Source organism: Salvelinus alpinus, chromosome 1, assembly GCF_045679555.1.
Source record: "Salvelinus alpinus chromosome 1, SLU_Salpinus.1, whole genome shotgun sequence".
In the NCBI taxonomy this organism is placed as follows: Eukaryota; Metazoa; Chordata; class Actinopteri; order Salmoniformes; family Salmonidae; genus Salvelinus; species Salvelinus alpinus.
Genome location: NC_092086.1, coordinates 87,317,484 through 87,335,531, shown reverse-complemented (window position 1 = coordinate 87,335,531; position 18,048 = coordinate 87,317,484). Strand labels below are relative to the sequence as shown.

Sequence of the window (18,048 nt, the reverse complement as noted above, 5' to 3'; positions counted from 1 at the left end):
AGAGGTAACTCAGGGTCTTCCTTTCCTGTGGCGGTCCTCAGGAGAGCCAGTTTCATCATAGCGCTTGATGGTTTTTGCGACTGCACTTGAAGAAACCTACAAAGTTCTTGAAATGTTCTGCTTTGACTGGCCTTCATGTCTTAAAGTAATGATGGACTGTCGTTTCTCTTTGCTTATTTGAGCTGTTCTTGCCATAATATGGACATGGTCTTTTAACAAATAGGGCTATCTTCTGTATACCACTCCTACCTTGTCACAACACAACTGATTGCTCAAACACATTAAGGAAAGAAATTCCACAAATTAACAAGGCACACCTGTTAATTGAAATGCATTCCCGGTGACTACCTCATGAAGCTGGTTGAGAGAACGCCAAGAGTGTGCAAAGCTGTCATCAAGGCGGCTACTTTGAAGAATCTCAAATATAAAATATATTTAATAAGTTTAACACTTTTTTGGTTACAATATGATTCCATGTGTTATTTCATAGTTTTTTTTGTATTTTTATTTTTTAATTTTACCCCCTTTTCTCCCCAATTTCGTGGTATCCAATTGTTAGTAATTACTATCTTGTCTCATCGCTACAACTCGGGAGAGACGAAGGTCCTAAGCCATGCGTCCTCCGAAACACAACCCAACCAAGCCGCACTGCTTCTTAACACAACGTGCCTCCAACCCGGAAGCCAGCCACACCACTGCGCCCGGCCCGCCACAGGAGTCGCTGGTGCGCGATGAGACAAGGATATCCCTACCGGCCAAACCCGGACGACGCTAGGCCAATTGTGCTTCGCCCCACGGACCTCCCGGACCTCATGGCACAGCTAGTGCTGCGATGCAGTGCCCTAGACCACTGCACCACCCGGGAGGCCCTTTATTTCATAGTTTTGATGTCTTCACTATTATTCTACAATGTAGAAAATAGTAAAACAAATAAATAAAAACCCTTGAATGAGTACGTGTGTCTAAACTTTTGACTTATATTGTATATTTTTCTATAAAAACAAGCACCACACCCAATACACACTACAACATGCCCACACCTGTACATGAACACACAGCAGCCTCCCCTTTCAATACACATATAAATGTACATGTGAAATTCAAACACAATTATGTCTGTTGGGAAAAGTCACACTCCTCAAGATGGTCAATGTAAAGTTTCCAGATTTGATCAACCATGTCCTTTCTTTTGCTTAAATTTCATAAAACACATCCTAAAGAAATGTAACTACATAGTTCAGTCCTCCAGTTCGTTATTGATGGTGAGTATGATGCTTTCCAATTGATAGCTCTAAAAAAAATTGCAGCAATTATACCTAGGTTAAAAGAAACTCTGATATTGTTCATCAATATTTACATTTCCCAATAGACATAAATCGTGGCGATAGACAGAAATTCCTAAACACAATAATATGATATCACAGACATTATCCCAAAATGGTGTCAGTTTGTCACAGGACCACAGCATATGTAATAGGGTTCCTTTTCTCCAACATTTCTGGGAGCATAACATGCATCCTGGCAGGAGTGTAGTAAATCCAAAGGATTATCTTGAATTGCAATAATTTACATCTAAGGTTGTAGGAGAAAATATGAACATTTTTACATATCTGTGACCAATAGTCTCATACATTTTCTTAGAGATCTGTTTCCCATTTTTCCTTTATAAAAGTTCTGTGCTATTAGGTAGAAATTCAATCAAAGCTAGAAGCTTTAGATTCATCCAGATTCTATTGAAGCGATTGAATAAGATTTCTGAGTTATAAGAATTTAAAGAAATTGGTTTTGGATAACCCACATTTTTCTTGTAATTAATTGAATGGCAGTAGAGAGCCATTATAATACATATGCTAAAAATGAATGATGCCACTTTGGAACCAGGACTTAACGGTGTTGTTATTGTCCAGCTTCATAAGGTAAGTGTAAAACATTCAATTTGACTCTTAAAGGCTTTCCATTCCAAATAAAGTTGGAGAGTAGGTAATTTATTCTTAAAGAAGTTGAATGGAATTGAAACTGGTCAAACTTAGAATAAATACATCAACCATGGTAATATATTAATTTTGATTATGTTGACCCTCCTAACATAGAAATAAGTAAAGTTTTCCATCTCTGAACATTGGATTCAATCTTATCTAGTAAAGGAGAGTAGTTGATCATATAGGCCTCCACCAAATTGCATGCTATCAATACAACCAGGTATATAATATGCTTCTTTGTCCTTTTCCACTGAAATCTACTTTCCAAGCTTGAAAAGTCATAACCAAAATAATGCTGGCTATTATTCTAATGAGCTCTACCCCCAAACAAGACCAACTTTGGTTGGTCCGGACCACATCTGTACAAATCATAGACCAAATCACAGTACAGCACAGTACAGCAAAGTACAATATAGTAGAATACAATATAGTAGAGTACAGTACCACATAGTATAGTTCAGTACAGAACAATAGAGTATATTATACTGTACTCTACACTACTGCTCTATACTGTGCTGTACTGTCCAAACTTAGGAAATAGAAGTCAAATTTCAACTACTTTTCAACGTCCATGGCTGTCCGGTGTCGGTCTGTGCACATTAGGTGAGAGGGCTGGTTAACAGTGATTCTCTAACAAGGCCTACTTTCCGCAGTCACTTTTGAATCTTGTGAAACTTTAACAAGCCTGCAATGATAAGAGATTCACAAGCCATATTCTGCTCATATTCTGAGTTAATGAGTCCTTGACACTGGGTGTTTCCCAGCACAGCTAGTTACCTCCCAACAATACTGCTCAGTGTTCAGGCAGACCTGTGCTGTGACACCTGTCAAGTCATTCATAAAGACAGTTTCTTCCCAAAGTAGCAATGTAGGATGTTGTTTAAAAATATGATAATAAGCAGGAAGTAATGTATATCTCAGCAGCCAGTAAAGGCAAATTCAATAATTCCAGATTTGAAAACATGCACCTTAAAGACTATATGCAATTTAGAAATGATTTGCACTGACTACCAACACATTCAACCCTTACACACACGTTTGGGGTCACTTAGAAATGATTGTCTTTGAAAGAAAAGCCCCGCCATAACAAGGCATTTGATTGGTTTGACGTGTTGTGAGGCATCACTGATTTGCACCGACTTCCAACCCCTTTAGCTGATTTCTGCCATGGAACTTCCCCAGGCTTCCAGTAGTGTTTGCGACAAGACTAGGGCTAACTAAGCTGGCTAGCTAGCATATTCGTCTCTGTTACTTGCAAACTAAATATCTAACAATGATATCTAACATTTGCACAGGTATCTAACTAGCTATTATAGACAACGTATAACTGTCTCGCTACCCAAGAGAGCTGTAATAGGCCTGCTGTATTCATCTTGCAGTTTTGACATGTGACACACAGCATTATTACAGAATGAGAGTCAATCAAAAAACATTCCACCGAGCTGAGGGTCCATGTCCTTACCTGCTGAGATGTGAGTTCTACGTGCAAGCCTCGAGAAGATGAGGCTCCAGAGTTGACAGAGGAGGCGGGTACAGGGTGATCCCGACCGGTGATGGAGTTCATTCTCCTAACGGCACCAGAGGCGTTCGTACCAAACAACCCCGGGTCATGTAAATCTAGATTCACCTTCTACGCCAGAAATGTATGTATCAGTGCAGTAATCCGCTTAATAAGAAAACAAAGCACTTTTGTAGCCGTCAGTTAGCAAGCAAGCTAGCTAGCTACGTGACATAAACAAAGTAGGACTTGCTCAGGAAGCTATCATCCGTCTGTCAAAGAGCACTCTACGCGGAGTCGAGACAACGCGGATGTTTCCGGTTTTCAACCTAACTTCCGTTTCTACTGAAAAAAACTAATATGGGGACTCGTCACTAGTTAGCACAAACACAAAGTCATAAACCCCGCCTATTCATACAATGTATATATATTTTTTAAATGTTACATTTATTTAACTGTCCAAGTCAGTTAAGAACAAATTCTTATTTACAATTACGGTTATTTACAATTACGGCCTACCCCGGCCAAACCCTGACGACGCTGGGCCAATTGTGCGCCGCCCTATGGGACTCCCAATCACGGCCGGATTTGATACAGCCTGGATTCGAAACAGGGACTGTAATGACGCCTCTTGCACTGAGATGCAGTGCCTTAGGCCGCTCTTCTCTACTTTTGGTGGCCTTAACTTCATGTTGTTGTGCAATTATAATATTGACAAAATTCCAGTGAAACTTTCTGCTTTTCATCGGCAGTTTTTCTTGTCATGGTCCTTAATTTATAAACACAATTATTCACAACACAGATATTATATATGGAATAATCGGGATATATTGTATAAAAATACTTTGTTTTTAGAATATTGGTTCCGAAATAATATCCTATTGGTGAGCCAACTGGTAAATGCAGAGGGTGTTTTACTCAGTTATAAGGAATTATTATCTCTTTGCAAGGTTGCTCTGTTATTCAGGAACGTGCCAAGACCTGACCCTCAGAGCCTACCTTCTATTGACCCTGTTGACTCATCAGTAGGAAAGATTTGTTTCTCTTTTGGCCCATTCAACAACAGAGCGATACGAACCTTGTTTCAGCAGGATGTTGTATCTATACCTTATGTCATGCCTTATTGGAATGGATTTATTGATAATATCTGTTGGAAAAAAGTTTGGATGTTGCCACACACATACCTACTTGTTAACAAAATTAAGGAGGTTTCCTTTAAAATGATTCATAAATATTATCCTGCCAACCACTATATGAAGAAGTTTAAGGAAAACATAAACTCAAATTGCCGCTGCACCATTCGGGAGACCGATTTATCTTCTTACATTTTTATTTTTAACCTAACCACACAGCCAATCGTATGCCTAACCTTAAATCAACACCAAAAAGTCACCTTTTGTTTTCTTGCATTTTTACGATATAGACTATTTGCATCTTTACGACAAATGCCAGATTTGACCTTTCACAGCAGGTTAGGAGTATTAATGTAGCAGGTTAGGATAATTAGGTTAAAGTTAGGAGAAGGGTTAGGGTTAGCTAAAATTCCCCCAAAATAAAAAGAATTTGACAAAATCGTTAATTTGACAAAATCTTTATGTATACTCTTAAAATGTGATTTAAAACCGAACCTTAACTCTAACCTTATTCACACTGCTAACCGTGTGCCTAACCTTAAATTAGGACCAAAAGGCTATTTTGTTTTCATAAATTTTTACAACATGGACAATTTTGACTTTGTGGCTGTGCTATCTTGTGGAAAGACTTCCTCCAAATATGAGGAAGTGAATGTTTCTGCATGTATTTATCTATCGCGTGACCTGATGGTGACAATTCACTCAAGTACGGTAGTGGAGAGTAATTGGTGAGGACTGTTTTTGTCAGTGTCCTAGGCATTTGATTTCCTAATTGGCTAATTAACTGAATGGTGATAGAACATTTAATTTATCAACTTTGTCAACTGAAGTTAAGAACACAATCATATTACATGGGTCAAGGCCAAACATATTTACAACAAACTTGTAAATATTTTCACATCAATCAAGCCAAATCAATACATACTTGGCCTATGTGTCCATACATCAAATGTACAAGGAACAAAAATATAAACACAACATGTAAAGTGTAGGTCCCATGTTTCATGAGTTGAAATAAAAGATCCCAGACATGTTACATATATACAAAAAGTTAATTTCTAACCAATTTTGTGCACAATATTAATTACATCCCTGTTTGTGAGCATTTTTATTTTGCTAAGATAATCCATACACTTGACAGGTATGGCATATCAAAAAGCTGATTAAACGGCATGATCATTACACCTTGTGCTGGGGACAACAAAAGACCACTCTAAAATGTGCAGTTTTGTCCCAGCAGGCGGCCGCCCAGTGGCACCCTCCCCCACAGCAACTGAAGTTCAGCAGGTCGCTTCCCCATCGGATTCCATCACGACTACCATCATTGTTGGCAGCTCGATCTGTTGACCGACCAAGGTCCACTGTCACCCAGGAGCCCGTGTCCATGACATCAACTCCCTCCTGCCCATGGTTCTGGCCAACTAATCCAATATTGACACCATCGTCACTCACCGTAGGTTTTAACGACCTTCATTTTAGGCGATCTGAGGGAGAACTCCAAACATTTTTTAAACAGCCTCGCTAGGGAACAGGGAAGATAATAATTATCTCTGGTCCCCTCCCGTGCTACCGAAGGAGTTCGGCAGACACACCACATATTGAGTGTCTCGGTCTTGTCTCGGTGTCGGATACATTTTTACTTGGTCTTGACTCGGTCTTGGACAGTGAGGACTCGTAATTTCTTCCAGAGACCAGCAGAGTAAAAAATCTCATAATTATCCGCTTCCATTAAGTCAGTGCAAAAAAAAACGCTTCACCAGGCCAAATATATACACTCCTTTCTTGAAACATCAATAGCCTATGTTATTGCCTATTGAAACCTTTTGCACGCTCATTATTACTAAGGGGAGACCGGGGAAATTGTAACAGTCTATATTTATTATAGACATGTTTGCGCAGTGTCGAGCCTATTGGGCCTTCAGTGTGTGACAGGCTTGTGATACTGAAAGGACAGCAACCCTAATATCAGAGCACTCATATAGGTCAGAGAGTGCACTAATTTGAATTGGTGTCCACACACTTTTGTGTATATATAGTGTATATAAACATGCGTGCAGCACACATAGCCTAGTTTCAGTAGAAAATCATCTGCAGGCAGCAAGAGTGTGCAGCTCTCAACTGGTTGTCTCATGGAGCAGCTCACAGAAGAATGGCATCGATAGCTGGTAGGTAGGGAAAGATGTTTCAGCTTATATCTGTAGATTTTTTTTTTAAAGTAGTCACACTCAAAACCGTGAAGAGGAATAACCCAGGGAGGCTGAGATGCAAAAATAATATAATTAATTCAATCCATGCTCAAAATAATACAAAAAGTGAAAGTGCAAGGTGCTAATAAAAAGAAACAGGGCATATGGTATGTTTCGGACTTATGCCTTCATCAGCGCTGTACAAACATATTAAGAACACATACAGTACTAGTCAAAAGTTTGGACACACCTACTCATTTAAAAGTTTTTCTTTATTTCTACATTGTAGAATTATAGTAAAGACATCAAAACAATGAAATAACACATATGGAATCATGTAGTAACCAAAAAAGTGTTCAACAAATCAAAATATATTTTAGATTTTAGATTCTTCCAAGTATCCACCCTTTGCCTTGATAACAGCTTTGCACACTCTTGGCATTCTCTCAACCAGCTTCACCTGGAATGCTTTTCCAACAGTCTTGAAAGAGTTCCCACATATGCTGAGCACTTGTTGGCTGCTTTTCCTTCACTCTGCTGTCCAACTCATCCCAAACCATCTCAATTGGGTTGAGGTTGGGTGATTGTGGAGGCCAGGTCATCTGATGCAGCATTCCATCACTCTCCAACGCTTTTTTGGTTAATACATGATTCCATATGTGTTATTTAATAGTTTGATGTCTTCACTATTCTTCTACAATGTAGAAAATAGTAAAAAGAAAGAACAACTCTGGAATGAGTAGGTGTTTCCAAACTTTTGACAGGTACTGTGCTTAAAACACCTGCTGTGCGTAATAGGCGCAACCTGTGCAAGCAGATAGTTAATTAGAGACTGGAAAATAGGGAGTCAATGCATATTAACAAGGAATATATAGAAGGGTTTCAAAAATTGACCATTCATATGTCACATATAATTGGGAATAGACAACAGTTTGGGGATGGGGAGGGACTCCTAGTGTTAGTAGACAACACTACAAGAAACATACAAGGTCCTATTCCTCATTAAGCCCTTGGGGGTGGAGAGTTTTTAAGTAGGAGACCATTAACATATCTACCAGTAAATTATAACTAAGGCAACAACGGGTATGCAAAACAGATATTGAAAATGTTTGGTCCGTAGTGTTGGTTAGTAGGCTATTTGCGATGCGCAATTTAGTAATCATACACTTTTTGCATTAATATTTAATGACTTTCCCAAAAAACCTTCCCAATTAAATGTTGACCGCACTTTTAGGCGTACCTGACAAAGTTATAATACTGATTTGTATGAATGGGGAGGGCATTTGTATTACTCAATTGAATTAAAATGTGACTACACCCTCCGAAAATATATTTTTTTAGTTTTTCCCAGATCTCAAACATGGTCTTCTGATATGGTTTAAGGATTGTTGTGAACTTAGAACTTTTTGGGGGTGGGGGTTTGAGAATGACATCTGAAAAGTCTCTAGGAAAACATAGGATTTTTCACACAGGGCACCTTTCCTTCACACAGGACCCACTTCTCCAGGCACCACTACACCACTGCATAGGGCCGATGGAAAGACAGCAATCACACACAGAATGATGTTAATTAAAGGATAAGCAGTCCATTCAATTGGACAAAATAAGCCAGTAGGTCCCAATCATAAGAATACAAAAACACAACCTTTAGGCTAAGCATTTCCTTATCGAAATGTACAACTATTACTTCCCATTGCAAAAAACATTTCACGTTTAGCACACAAAGTAACCTAAAGTTTAAATGCAACAATGTTTCACACATACACAAAAGTTATTTTAAAATAGATGGCTAACAACAGCATGCGCACTGCAATAAAAAACACAGTTCCACTCACGAGATGATAATAATTTGAAAGTTATTCTTGAAAAGCTAAAAGCTAACAAATTAGCAACAACATCTGTTGTATTAACTAAAATAAGGAGGCACGGCAATGAGGTTCTAGCTTCAGCATGTTTACTAGCCTAGTCTGCGCATGTCATACATAGGTACGGATACCGCCAAGGGACATCCTACTACATCTTCCCCTCTCCAATGAACAAGAACTCAACATGCATAACCACTGAAGCATAACTGATATGCAATTTGGAAACCAGTATTATTCTCTAGCATGCTACTTCACATCCTAAAATAGTATGAAAGCATTAAATTACACAGTATGAACTTAGGTACAGTCTCTGTTTTGCTTGGTATGGTCCCAAACAGTATGTATTCTCTTCACGTAACAGTCTTTCAGCCACTCTGGTGGCTTCACATCCCTTTTTGGGAGAGCTTGTAGCTCTGTGGGCATTCTCTCTTCCTTCTGCCAGCTCCCGTCTCTCCGTAGCACGGTGTCTCCGATTAAAGTCTCCAGTTTGAGTTTGTTTCAGCCGTTTGTCCCTCTCAGCGAAGTCCTTCCTGTTAGGCTATTGGGGTTTAAGCTGAGCCGGCGAGACAGGCAATGGGGAGCGCAGCCTCCTGCACAACAGGAGCTCGACAGGCGACGGCCCATGATGCAGTGGTGTAACTCTGTAAGCTAACAGAGCCCTGTATGGATCTGTGTATAAATAAAACTGTGAAGGACCTCGGCGTTACTCTGGACCCTGATCTCTCTTTTGATGAACATATCAAGACTGTTTCAAGGACAGCTTTTTCCATCTACGTAACATTGCAAAAATCAGAAACTTTCTGTCCAAAAATGATGCAGAAAAATGTATCCATGCTTTTGTAACTTCCAGGTTAGACTACTGCAATGCTCTACTTCCCGGCTACCCGGATAAAGCACTTAATAAACTTCAGTTAGTGCTAAATACGGCTGCTAGAATCCTGACTAGAACCAAAAAATGTGATCATACTACTCCAGTGCTAGCCTCTCTACACTGGCTTCCTGTTAAGGCAAGGGCTGATTTCAAGGTTTTACTGCTAACCTACAAAGCATTACATGGGCTTGCTCCTACCTATCTTTCCGATTTGGTCCTGTCGTACATACCTACACGTACGCTACGGTCACAAGACGCAGGCCTCCTAATTGTACCTAGAATTTCAGAGCAAAAAGCTGGAGGCAGGGCTTTCTCCTATAGAGCTCCATTTTTATGGAATGGTCTGCCTACCCATGTGAGAGACGCAGACTCGGTCTCAACCTTTAAGTCTTTACTGAAGACTCATCTCTTCAGTAGGTCATATGATTGAGTGTAGTCTGGCCCAGGAGTGTGAAGGTGAACAGAAAGGCTCTGAAGCAACGAACCGCCCTTGCTGTCTCTGCCTGGCCAGTTCCCCTCTCTCCACTGGGATTCTCTGCCTCTAACCCTATTACAGGGGCTGAGTCACTGGCTTACTGGTGCTCTTCCATGCCGTCCCTAGGAGGGGTGCGTCACTTGAGTGGGTTGAGTCACTGACGTGGTCTTCCTGTCTGGGTTGGCGCCCCCCCTTATTAGGTTGTGCCGTGGCGGAGATCTTTGTGGGCTATACTCGGCCTTGTCTCAGGATGGTAAGTTGGTGGTTGAAGATGTCCCTCTAGTGGTGTGGGGGCTGTGCTTTGGTAAAGTGGGTGGGTGGGATTACTCAGACCAAGCCACCACACCAACTGTTGAGCCCTCAGTCTGCATTTGGTTATCCCCATGTGTCCCTCATGCACTCTGTCTAGCACTTCTGGTTGTAGAGTCTCTGGAATAACTATCTGTTGTCCTTTCATGAGAAGGTCTCCATTACAGTGGAAGTCACTTTGGTGCACCCAATAGAGCTTCAGCAGCTGAGGCAGTTCCTCCTGCCTGGGCCATCCCTTTTTTCACTGCTGCACTATCTGTTGACAGATGGGGTCTCGTTGTTGCTCCTTTGCAATCTGCTGCAGTTTGGTCTGAGATGCAGGTAGGCTGTCTCTTACTGCATTAATGGACACCTGTACCTCACCCTCTAGACATTGCTCCTCCTCTGATAATGGGCGTTTAATTGGGGCCCTGGAGAGTGCGTCTGCTGTGATCAGTGCCTTCCCTGGCACATACACCATCTTGTAGGTGAACCTCAGTAATCTGAGGCGGAAGCGCAGAACTCTGGGAGGCAAGTCGTCCAGTGCTTTTGTCCCTAACAGTCAACAGTGGTTTGTAGTCGGTCTCTGCTGTAAACTGCGAGAACAAGCCGTTCACATGTCCATGTGATAGCCAACGCCTCCTCCACTTGTGCATACCTTTGTTCCATGTCAGATAAGCTTTGGGAAATGTATGCTATTGGACGCCACTCCATGTTGTCCTGCATCTGTGTGAGGACTGCCCCTAGCCCAAAGGATGATGCATCTGCTGATACCTTTGTCTTAGCGTGGGGACAGTACTGGGCCAGCACTCTCTGTGAGGCCAGGTCTCCTTTGATTTTGTCAAACGCAACCTGTAGCACGTGACCCCATGACCAGTCATTCTCTTTGGCTAGTAAGTCTCTCAGGGGTTTGGTTGTATCTGAAAACTATGGGAGGAACTTACCCACATATGTGGCCATGCCTAAGAAGGTCCTGACTTCAGCCACGTTCTAGGGGATGGGCATATCTGTGATGGCGCTGATCTTCTCCGGGTCTGGCTAAATTCCAGTTGCACTGATTTTGTGTCCCAAGAACAAGACCTCTGACTGTGCAAAAGTGCATTTTCATTGAGTGTCAGGCCAGTCTCCTGGAGTCTGGTCAGAACTGCTGTGAGCCTTACATCATGTTCTGCTCTGTCCCATCCACACACGAGCATGTCATCCACGTGGACTATGACACCACTCAGACCATCGAACAGCTGAGACATGCAGCTTTGGAAATGCTCAGGACTGGAAGCGATTCCAAATGGAAAAACATTAAAACAGTACCGGCCAAGCGGTGTTATAAACGTTGTGAGCGCCTTACTCTCTGGTGACAGCGGTATCTGCCAGCTATGTGAAGACTTGTGAGCCAGCCAACTGTGACTGCTCCACTGATTGTAAAATGTGTCTCTCTCTGCAGAGTGCCTCATTCAAGTTAGTCATGTCCACACAGATCCTTATGTCCCCATTGGCTTTTCGGACCACCACCATCCCTGCACACCAGTCAGTGGGACTCTCTATTTTAGACACCGCCACAATTTCTTCCGTCCTCCCCAACTCTTCCTTTACTCTGGCCAATAAAGGGATAGGCAGACAGCAGGGGGTGGTAAGGGCATAGGGGGCTGCATCCTCTTTCACGTGGATTTTGTAGTCACCTTCCTTCCTAGGCCAGAAAACACTTTTGGGAATTTCTTTTTGAAAACCTCACCTGGGTCCTCCAGTTCGCTCACTCTCTCAATGAGTTGCAATGCTTCAATTGCTGGCAGCCCCAGCAACGGTCTGGCCGGAGAGTCAATGACGAAGACAGGCTGGATGGCACTTTTGTCTTTACTCTCCAGTTTAATCCCCAACTGCCCTACCACTGGTAATATCTTATTACTTGGCCCGTACAGTGTTTTGTTTGTAGAGAGCAAAGGGCCATCTCTACTATAGCTATACAGGCTAGTTGGTTATTGCTGTCACTGCTGCCCGTGTCTAGTTTAAATGACACAACCTCCCCATTGAGTTTAATGTCTGAAAGACAGCCAGCATTGTTTCCCCTTACTTCTCCCAGAAAGATGCTGTCCTACTGTACCTCCTCTGAGACCTCATGCATTTGCTTTAATCGACAAACAACTGAAAAGTGTCCTCTCCTGTGACATTTCCTGCATTCCATATACTTTGCTGGGCAATCTTTCCAGCTGTGGAAAGGGGAATTCCCCGTTTGCACAAGCACTTGACCTAGCTACTGGTGCTGTCTGTGATTGTTTTCTCCACGTCTGTCTCTGTTCTGTGTTCCCCTCCATTTGTTTTTAGCTCGGTATGAAAATGCATTTATTTCCTCACTCTCTTCACTCTGCAAGAAGCTGCTGCCGTGCAACATCATCTGCTGTCTTTATACTGTCCCACTCTGCCTAACCTGGTTTACAGCTTTGGACAAGGTAAGCTGGGAATCAAACTGTAACTTTTAAGAAAGTGATATATTTCTTATTCCCACTACAATCCGATCTCGGATCAGCTCTTCCCTGAGTGCGCCAAACGGACAATAAACGGACAATGTTCTGCTAGCTTGTGAACAGCTGTAATAAAACTGTCGGATGTTTCACCCTGCTCGCGCACATTAAACCTAGCTCTCTCAAATATAATGTTGTGTCTCCCTACAAAATGCATTTCAAAACAGTTTTTAATGGCACTGTAGTTAAGTTTCTCTTCCTCAGTCAATGGTGAAGCATTTAATATATCCTCGGCTTCATCACCCATAGATTAGATCAGTGTATTAATTTAACTTGAAATGCCAGATTTTTCACGTTTAAGCCTGATGCTACTCTGTACCTTTCAAAGCGCCCGATCCATTTCGGCCAGTTTTGAATGTCCATATAATCAAAATTCTCCCCGAGGGACTAATGTGAAATCCGTCAGCACTAACAACTGGCCTGTCCGTGTTTGCGCCAGAGCCTGTTGAACTTGGAGTCGCAAACCCTGAAATCCCGCCAGTTTCTTCCTCTTGCAACATGTTGCTTAGCAGTAACTTAGTCCCTGCTCATTAGCTAGCACAATAATGATCTCCGCTGTTAATTTCCAACACTGTGCCGTCCCAGCTTTGAAACAGTCTGTCAGCCTGAATATATGATTTATTTGGTATGTCCTTCACGTTTATGTGATTATTTAAACCACCTCTGACACCATGTAGTATTATCTAAAATAAGGAGGCACGACAACGATGTTCTAGCTTCAGCATGTTACTAGCCTAGTCTGCCTATTTCATACATAGGTACGGATACCCCCAAGGGACATCCTACTACAACATCCTCGATAAAACCTGCTGCAGCCGCTACAAACTAGTCTACAACAAAAGCTAGCTAGCTAGACCATGGGAAAACTACTGCTCGCTATTTTTGTAAAAACGGTCTCACCCATTACAAGTCAATGTGATTGGTTGATTCCACTCTCACTCCAACATTTTGCCCTGATACAGTTGAATGGCAGATGCGTCTGCTGGCCTAGCCAATGGCTGACTTAGATAGCTAGATTTATCTCCCTAGAGACCGCCAAAGAAAAATCCTGATTGGATATTTCTTTCTCTTCAGTGTTAACCCTTTCCTTTCTAACAAACACAGGAGCGATTAAATCAGAACATAATTGAAAATAATAATATAATTATTACTATTTGTATTATTTTATAAATCCTTAGCTTTTCTCTGAAAGCGTAGAAGGCCCAAATTGTTCCCCACTGTGTTTGGGTTAGTAATAATTTGTAATGTGGCTCTATTTGCCTTCAGCATGCATTTTTTCACCATTCTGAATGTCCATATGAATACAAATGTTCTTCTGAAATATGAACACAGAAATACTTTTGAACTGTTATTATGGTGGCGATTTGACAAAATTACAATCATGGTCTTGAATTAGTCTTGCAACGACAGGAATGTCTCTTTTTGTGACAACTTTGATTTGCTGTGGGAGCAACCAGCACTTTTTAAAAGAGACTGGATTTACCCTAACCGCAGGGGTTCCATTATTATTTCCAGCAACATCGCAAACTGTTTTTAGAGACTGACAGACAGGGTTTGGTTGTGCTCCAGTTCTCCCTGTCAGAATAAGCAACAGAGGACATGGAAAGCATATCAACTCCTGTATAAATGGCACTATGGTTATTGTGAGTAACCTAATGTATGTTCCTTTAACTCCGCCTTCTAGTGAGTTAATACAAACTGTCATCTCCTACCAATCTGATAGATTGGAGACTACGGTTGTACCGTTCATAATTTGGTTGTTATTCTAATGGTTACCTTGAGGCAGATGCTCCAGGGGCAGAGTGGCCCACACTCATTGAATATGGCGCTTTTAAATGTTAGAGCAATCTCAAGTAAAACCTTTCTCGTGAATGACCTCATTACTCAGCGCAAAGTTGATTGCATGTTTCTCACTAAAACATGGCTGTCATCAGACTGTAGTGCCGCTCTTATTGACTACAGCGTTTCACACTCTATCAGAAAAGGGGAAAAGGGTGGGGGGACAGCATCTATTTTTTACTAATGCTCTCAGCTATAATGTCAGCCACCAGTGCTGGCCATAACCCTGTATAGGCCACCAAAGCACTGACCCACATTCTTTACTGATCTATCTGAACTATTGTCTATTTTCCTTGAGAACTTGGATAAAATAATTGTGTTGGGCGATTGTAATATTCATGTTGACAAAGAGACTGACTCCAAGGCCATTGAATGTATTAATCTTTTGAGCTCCATGGACTTTATCCAACATGTTACTGGGCCCACCCATAAGGCCATACTCTGGACCTAGTTATTACCAAGAGGCTTTCTATTGACATACCCTCTATAGTTGATGTTGCTTTATCAGGTCACCACTGTGAATTTTTTACAACCTTGTTGCCCATAGCACAGGGTAATACTGAATGCATTATTAAGAAACGCTATCTTACCTCTGAAGTTGCTACATATTTGATTGAGTGTATGAACAATACTCCACCACCTATTCTGCCTTCCTCTTGTGATGATTTAGTTGATAAATTTAATAGCAAATGAAGTTGAAAAAGGGCACATCCAAACGGAGAGCCCCTTGGATGAGTAGGAAACAAATCAATTAAAGAGAAATTGCAGAAAAGCAGATCGGAAGTGGAGAATGTCAAAGTTTCAGGTCCATTATGATATTCTGAGAGAGCAATTTGGTATATATAACAAGGCATTTAGCCAGACGGGCAAATTTTTCTAACTTTTAATCAGAATAATTTGAGAGTGCTCTTCTCGACCATTGATGGCCTGATAAATCCTACTCACGCAGACCTATGTGAACTTTCTAAATGTAATGAGTTTGCTGCATATTTCAGAGATAAGATAACCAACATTAGGCTGGGTATCAGTCAAGCAAGACCTGATGAGAAGTTTGATGATATGTGCCCTAGCCTACCACGCAAAGACACTATGGAATTATTTTCCCTGGTTGACACAGATATGCTCAGGAAAGTGATATCACAACTTAAGCCTTCTACCTGCCTTGTCGATCCTATGTTTTTAATTGCATATCTGAAGAAGTGCAAGCTATTATTAATCACTCCCTGTTCACAGGCACTTTCTCCACTGCACTAAAAACTGCAATGGTGAAAGCCCTTCTGAAGAAAAATTATCTAGATTCTTCAGCTCTTAGCAATTTTCAGGGATTCTCCAACCTTCCATTCTTAAGCAAAATTCTGGAGAAATTGGTGTTCAAACAGCTTAATGATTTTTTAAGTGCCAACTGTATTTTAGAAAAATTACAATCTGGTTTTCGTGTCCACCACAGCACAGAGACATCCTTAGTTAAAGTGTTAAATTATCTTAGAGACAACCCAGATGCAAAACAGCTCTCTGTCCTTGTACTCTTAAATTTAAGTGCTGCATTCGACACTGTTGACCATGATGTCCTTCTGGACAGACTGGAGAGGTGGGTTGGCCTCTCCAGTCCGGTTCTAAATTGGTTTAGGACCTATTTAACCGGTTGAGAGTTTTTTGTCAACCTTGGTGAACATAACTGAGAAAAAATACATATCACATGTTGCGTTCCACAATGTTCGATTTTGCGTCCGGGACTGTTCAGTTTATATATGTTACCCCTTGGCAGCGTTATCAGAAACCACAGCATTGATTTTCACTGCTACACAGACGATACACAACCTTCCATTTCTGTATCACCAGATGATTTTAGCTCCACAGATAAATTATTAGACTATATTAGTGATTTAAATACTTGGATGACTCACAACTTCCTCCAGCTAAATCAAGACAAGACCGAGGTACTTATTGTTGGAGCCAAAGCACAGTGAGAAAATCTAGCTACACATTTTAATTCACGGGTAATAAAGGTAAAACACCAGGTAAAAAAACCTAGGTGTTATTTTAGATTCTGAACATTTTTTTTTATCACACATTAGGAATGTGACCAAAATAGCTTTTTACCACCTGAGGAACATTGACACGTGTGGTCGTTTCTCTCTCAGCCTGATACAGAGTGACTCATCCATGCTTTTATTACAAGCAGACTTGACTACTGTAATTCTCTCCTGTCTGGTCTATCCAAGAAAGCCATTGGTCAACTGAAAAACATACAGAATGCTGCAGCACGGCTACTGACCAAGACCAGATGGAGAGCACACATTACACCCATTTTAAGGTCTCTGCACTGGCTGCCTGTGAGTTTTAGAATTCATTTTAAGATTGGTTTTTAAATCAATCCACAATTGTGCAGCCCTATACATGTCAGACATGCTTTTAAGTTATGTACCCAGTAGGGCCTTCAGGTCCTCTGGCACTGGCCTTTTAACTATCCCAAAGCCTAGGACCATGAGGCATGAAGAGGCAGCCTTTAGTTATTATGCCCCCCGCCTCTGGAATAGCCTGCCAGAGAACCTGGGGGGGCTGAAACTGTGGACATATTTAAAAGCGATCTTAAAACACATATTTTTTGCTTTGCTTTTCCTTACGGTGCTTTTTAGTTGTTCAGTTTGAGTCATTATTTTGTTTTTTATTTTATGTTTGTTGTGTAGTAAATATTTCAGCTTTTATTTTCATTGTTTTTTATGTTTTTTTCCTGTAACGCACGTTGTGTTACATTCCATGTCTGATATGGGCTGTATAAAGCTTAATTTGATTTGATTTGATGTTGTGAACAGAGTTCCCCATTGTGGCAGTGGAGCTATGGTATGGGTAGGTATAAGCTACGGACAACGAACATAATTGCATTTTAACAATGGCAAGTTGAATGCACAGAGATAACGTGACGAGATCCTGAGGCCCATTGTTGTGCCATTCATCCGCCACAATCACCTCATGGTAATGCATGGCCCCGTGTCGCAAGGATCTGTACACAATTTCTGGAAGCTGACAATTTCCCAGTTCTTCCATGGCCTGCATACTCACCAGACATGTCACCCATTGAGTATGTTTGGGATGCTCTAGATCGACGTGTGTGTTCCAGTTCCCGCCATTATCCAACAACTTCGCACAGCCATTGAAGAAGAGTGGGACACAGGATGCAGTTCATAATAATGGCCGGAACGGAGCTAATGGAATGGCATTAAACACCATCATGTGTTTGATGTTTATTTAACTAGGCAAGTCAGTTAAGAACAAATTCTTATTTACCACGGCCTACCCTGGTCAAACCCTAACCCGCACGATGCTGGGTCAATTGTGTGCCGCCCTATGGGACTCCAATCACAGCCGGTTGTGATACAGCCTGTAATTGAACCAGGGTCTGT

The 18,048-nt window shown here is 41.4% G+C and overlaps 1 protein-coding gene across 2 annotated transcripts in view; it reads right to left on the bottom strand.

Annotated features, from left to right (window-relative positions):
• LOC139532642 (UV radiation resistance-associated gene protein-like) overlaps positions 1-3,863 on the bottom strand; it is a 146,054-nt gene extending 142,191 nt beyond the window's left edge. For both annotated transcript variants that reach the window (XM_071330525.1, XM_071330535.1), the window contains exon 1: positions 3,442-3,863. In XM_071330525.1, coding sequence (XP_071186626.1) covers positions 3,442-3,543 — 102 coding nt within the window. In that variant the 5' untranslated portion in view covers positions 3,544-3,863. The remainder of the gene's footprint in view (positions 1-3,441) is intronic.
• Positions 3,864-18,048: the final 14,185 nt, after the last annotated feature.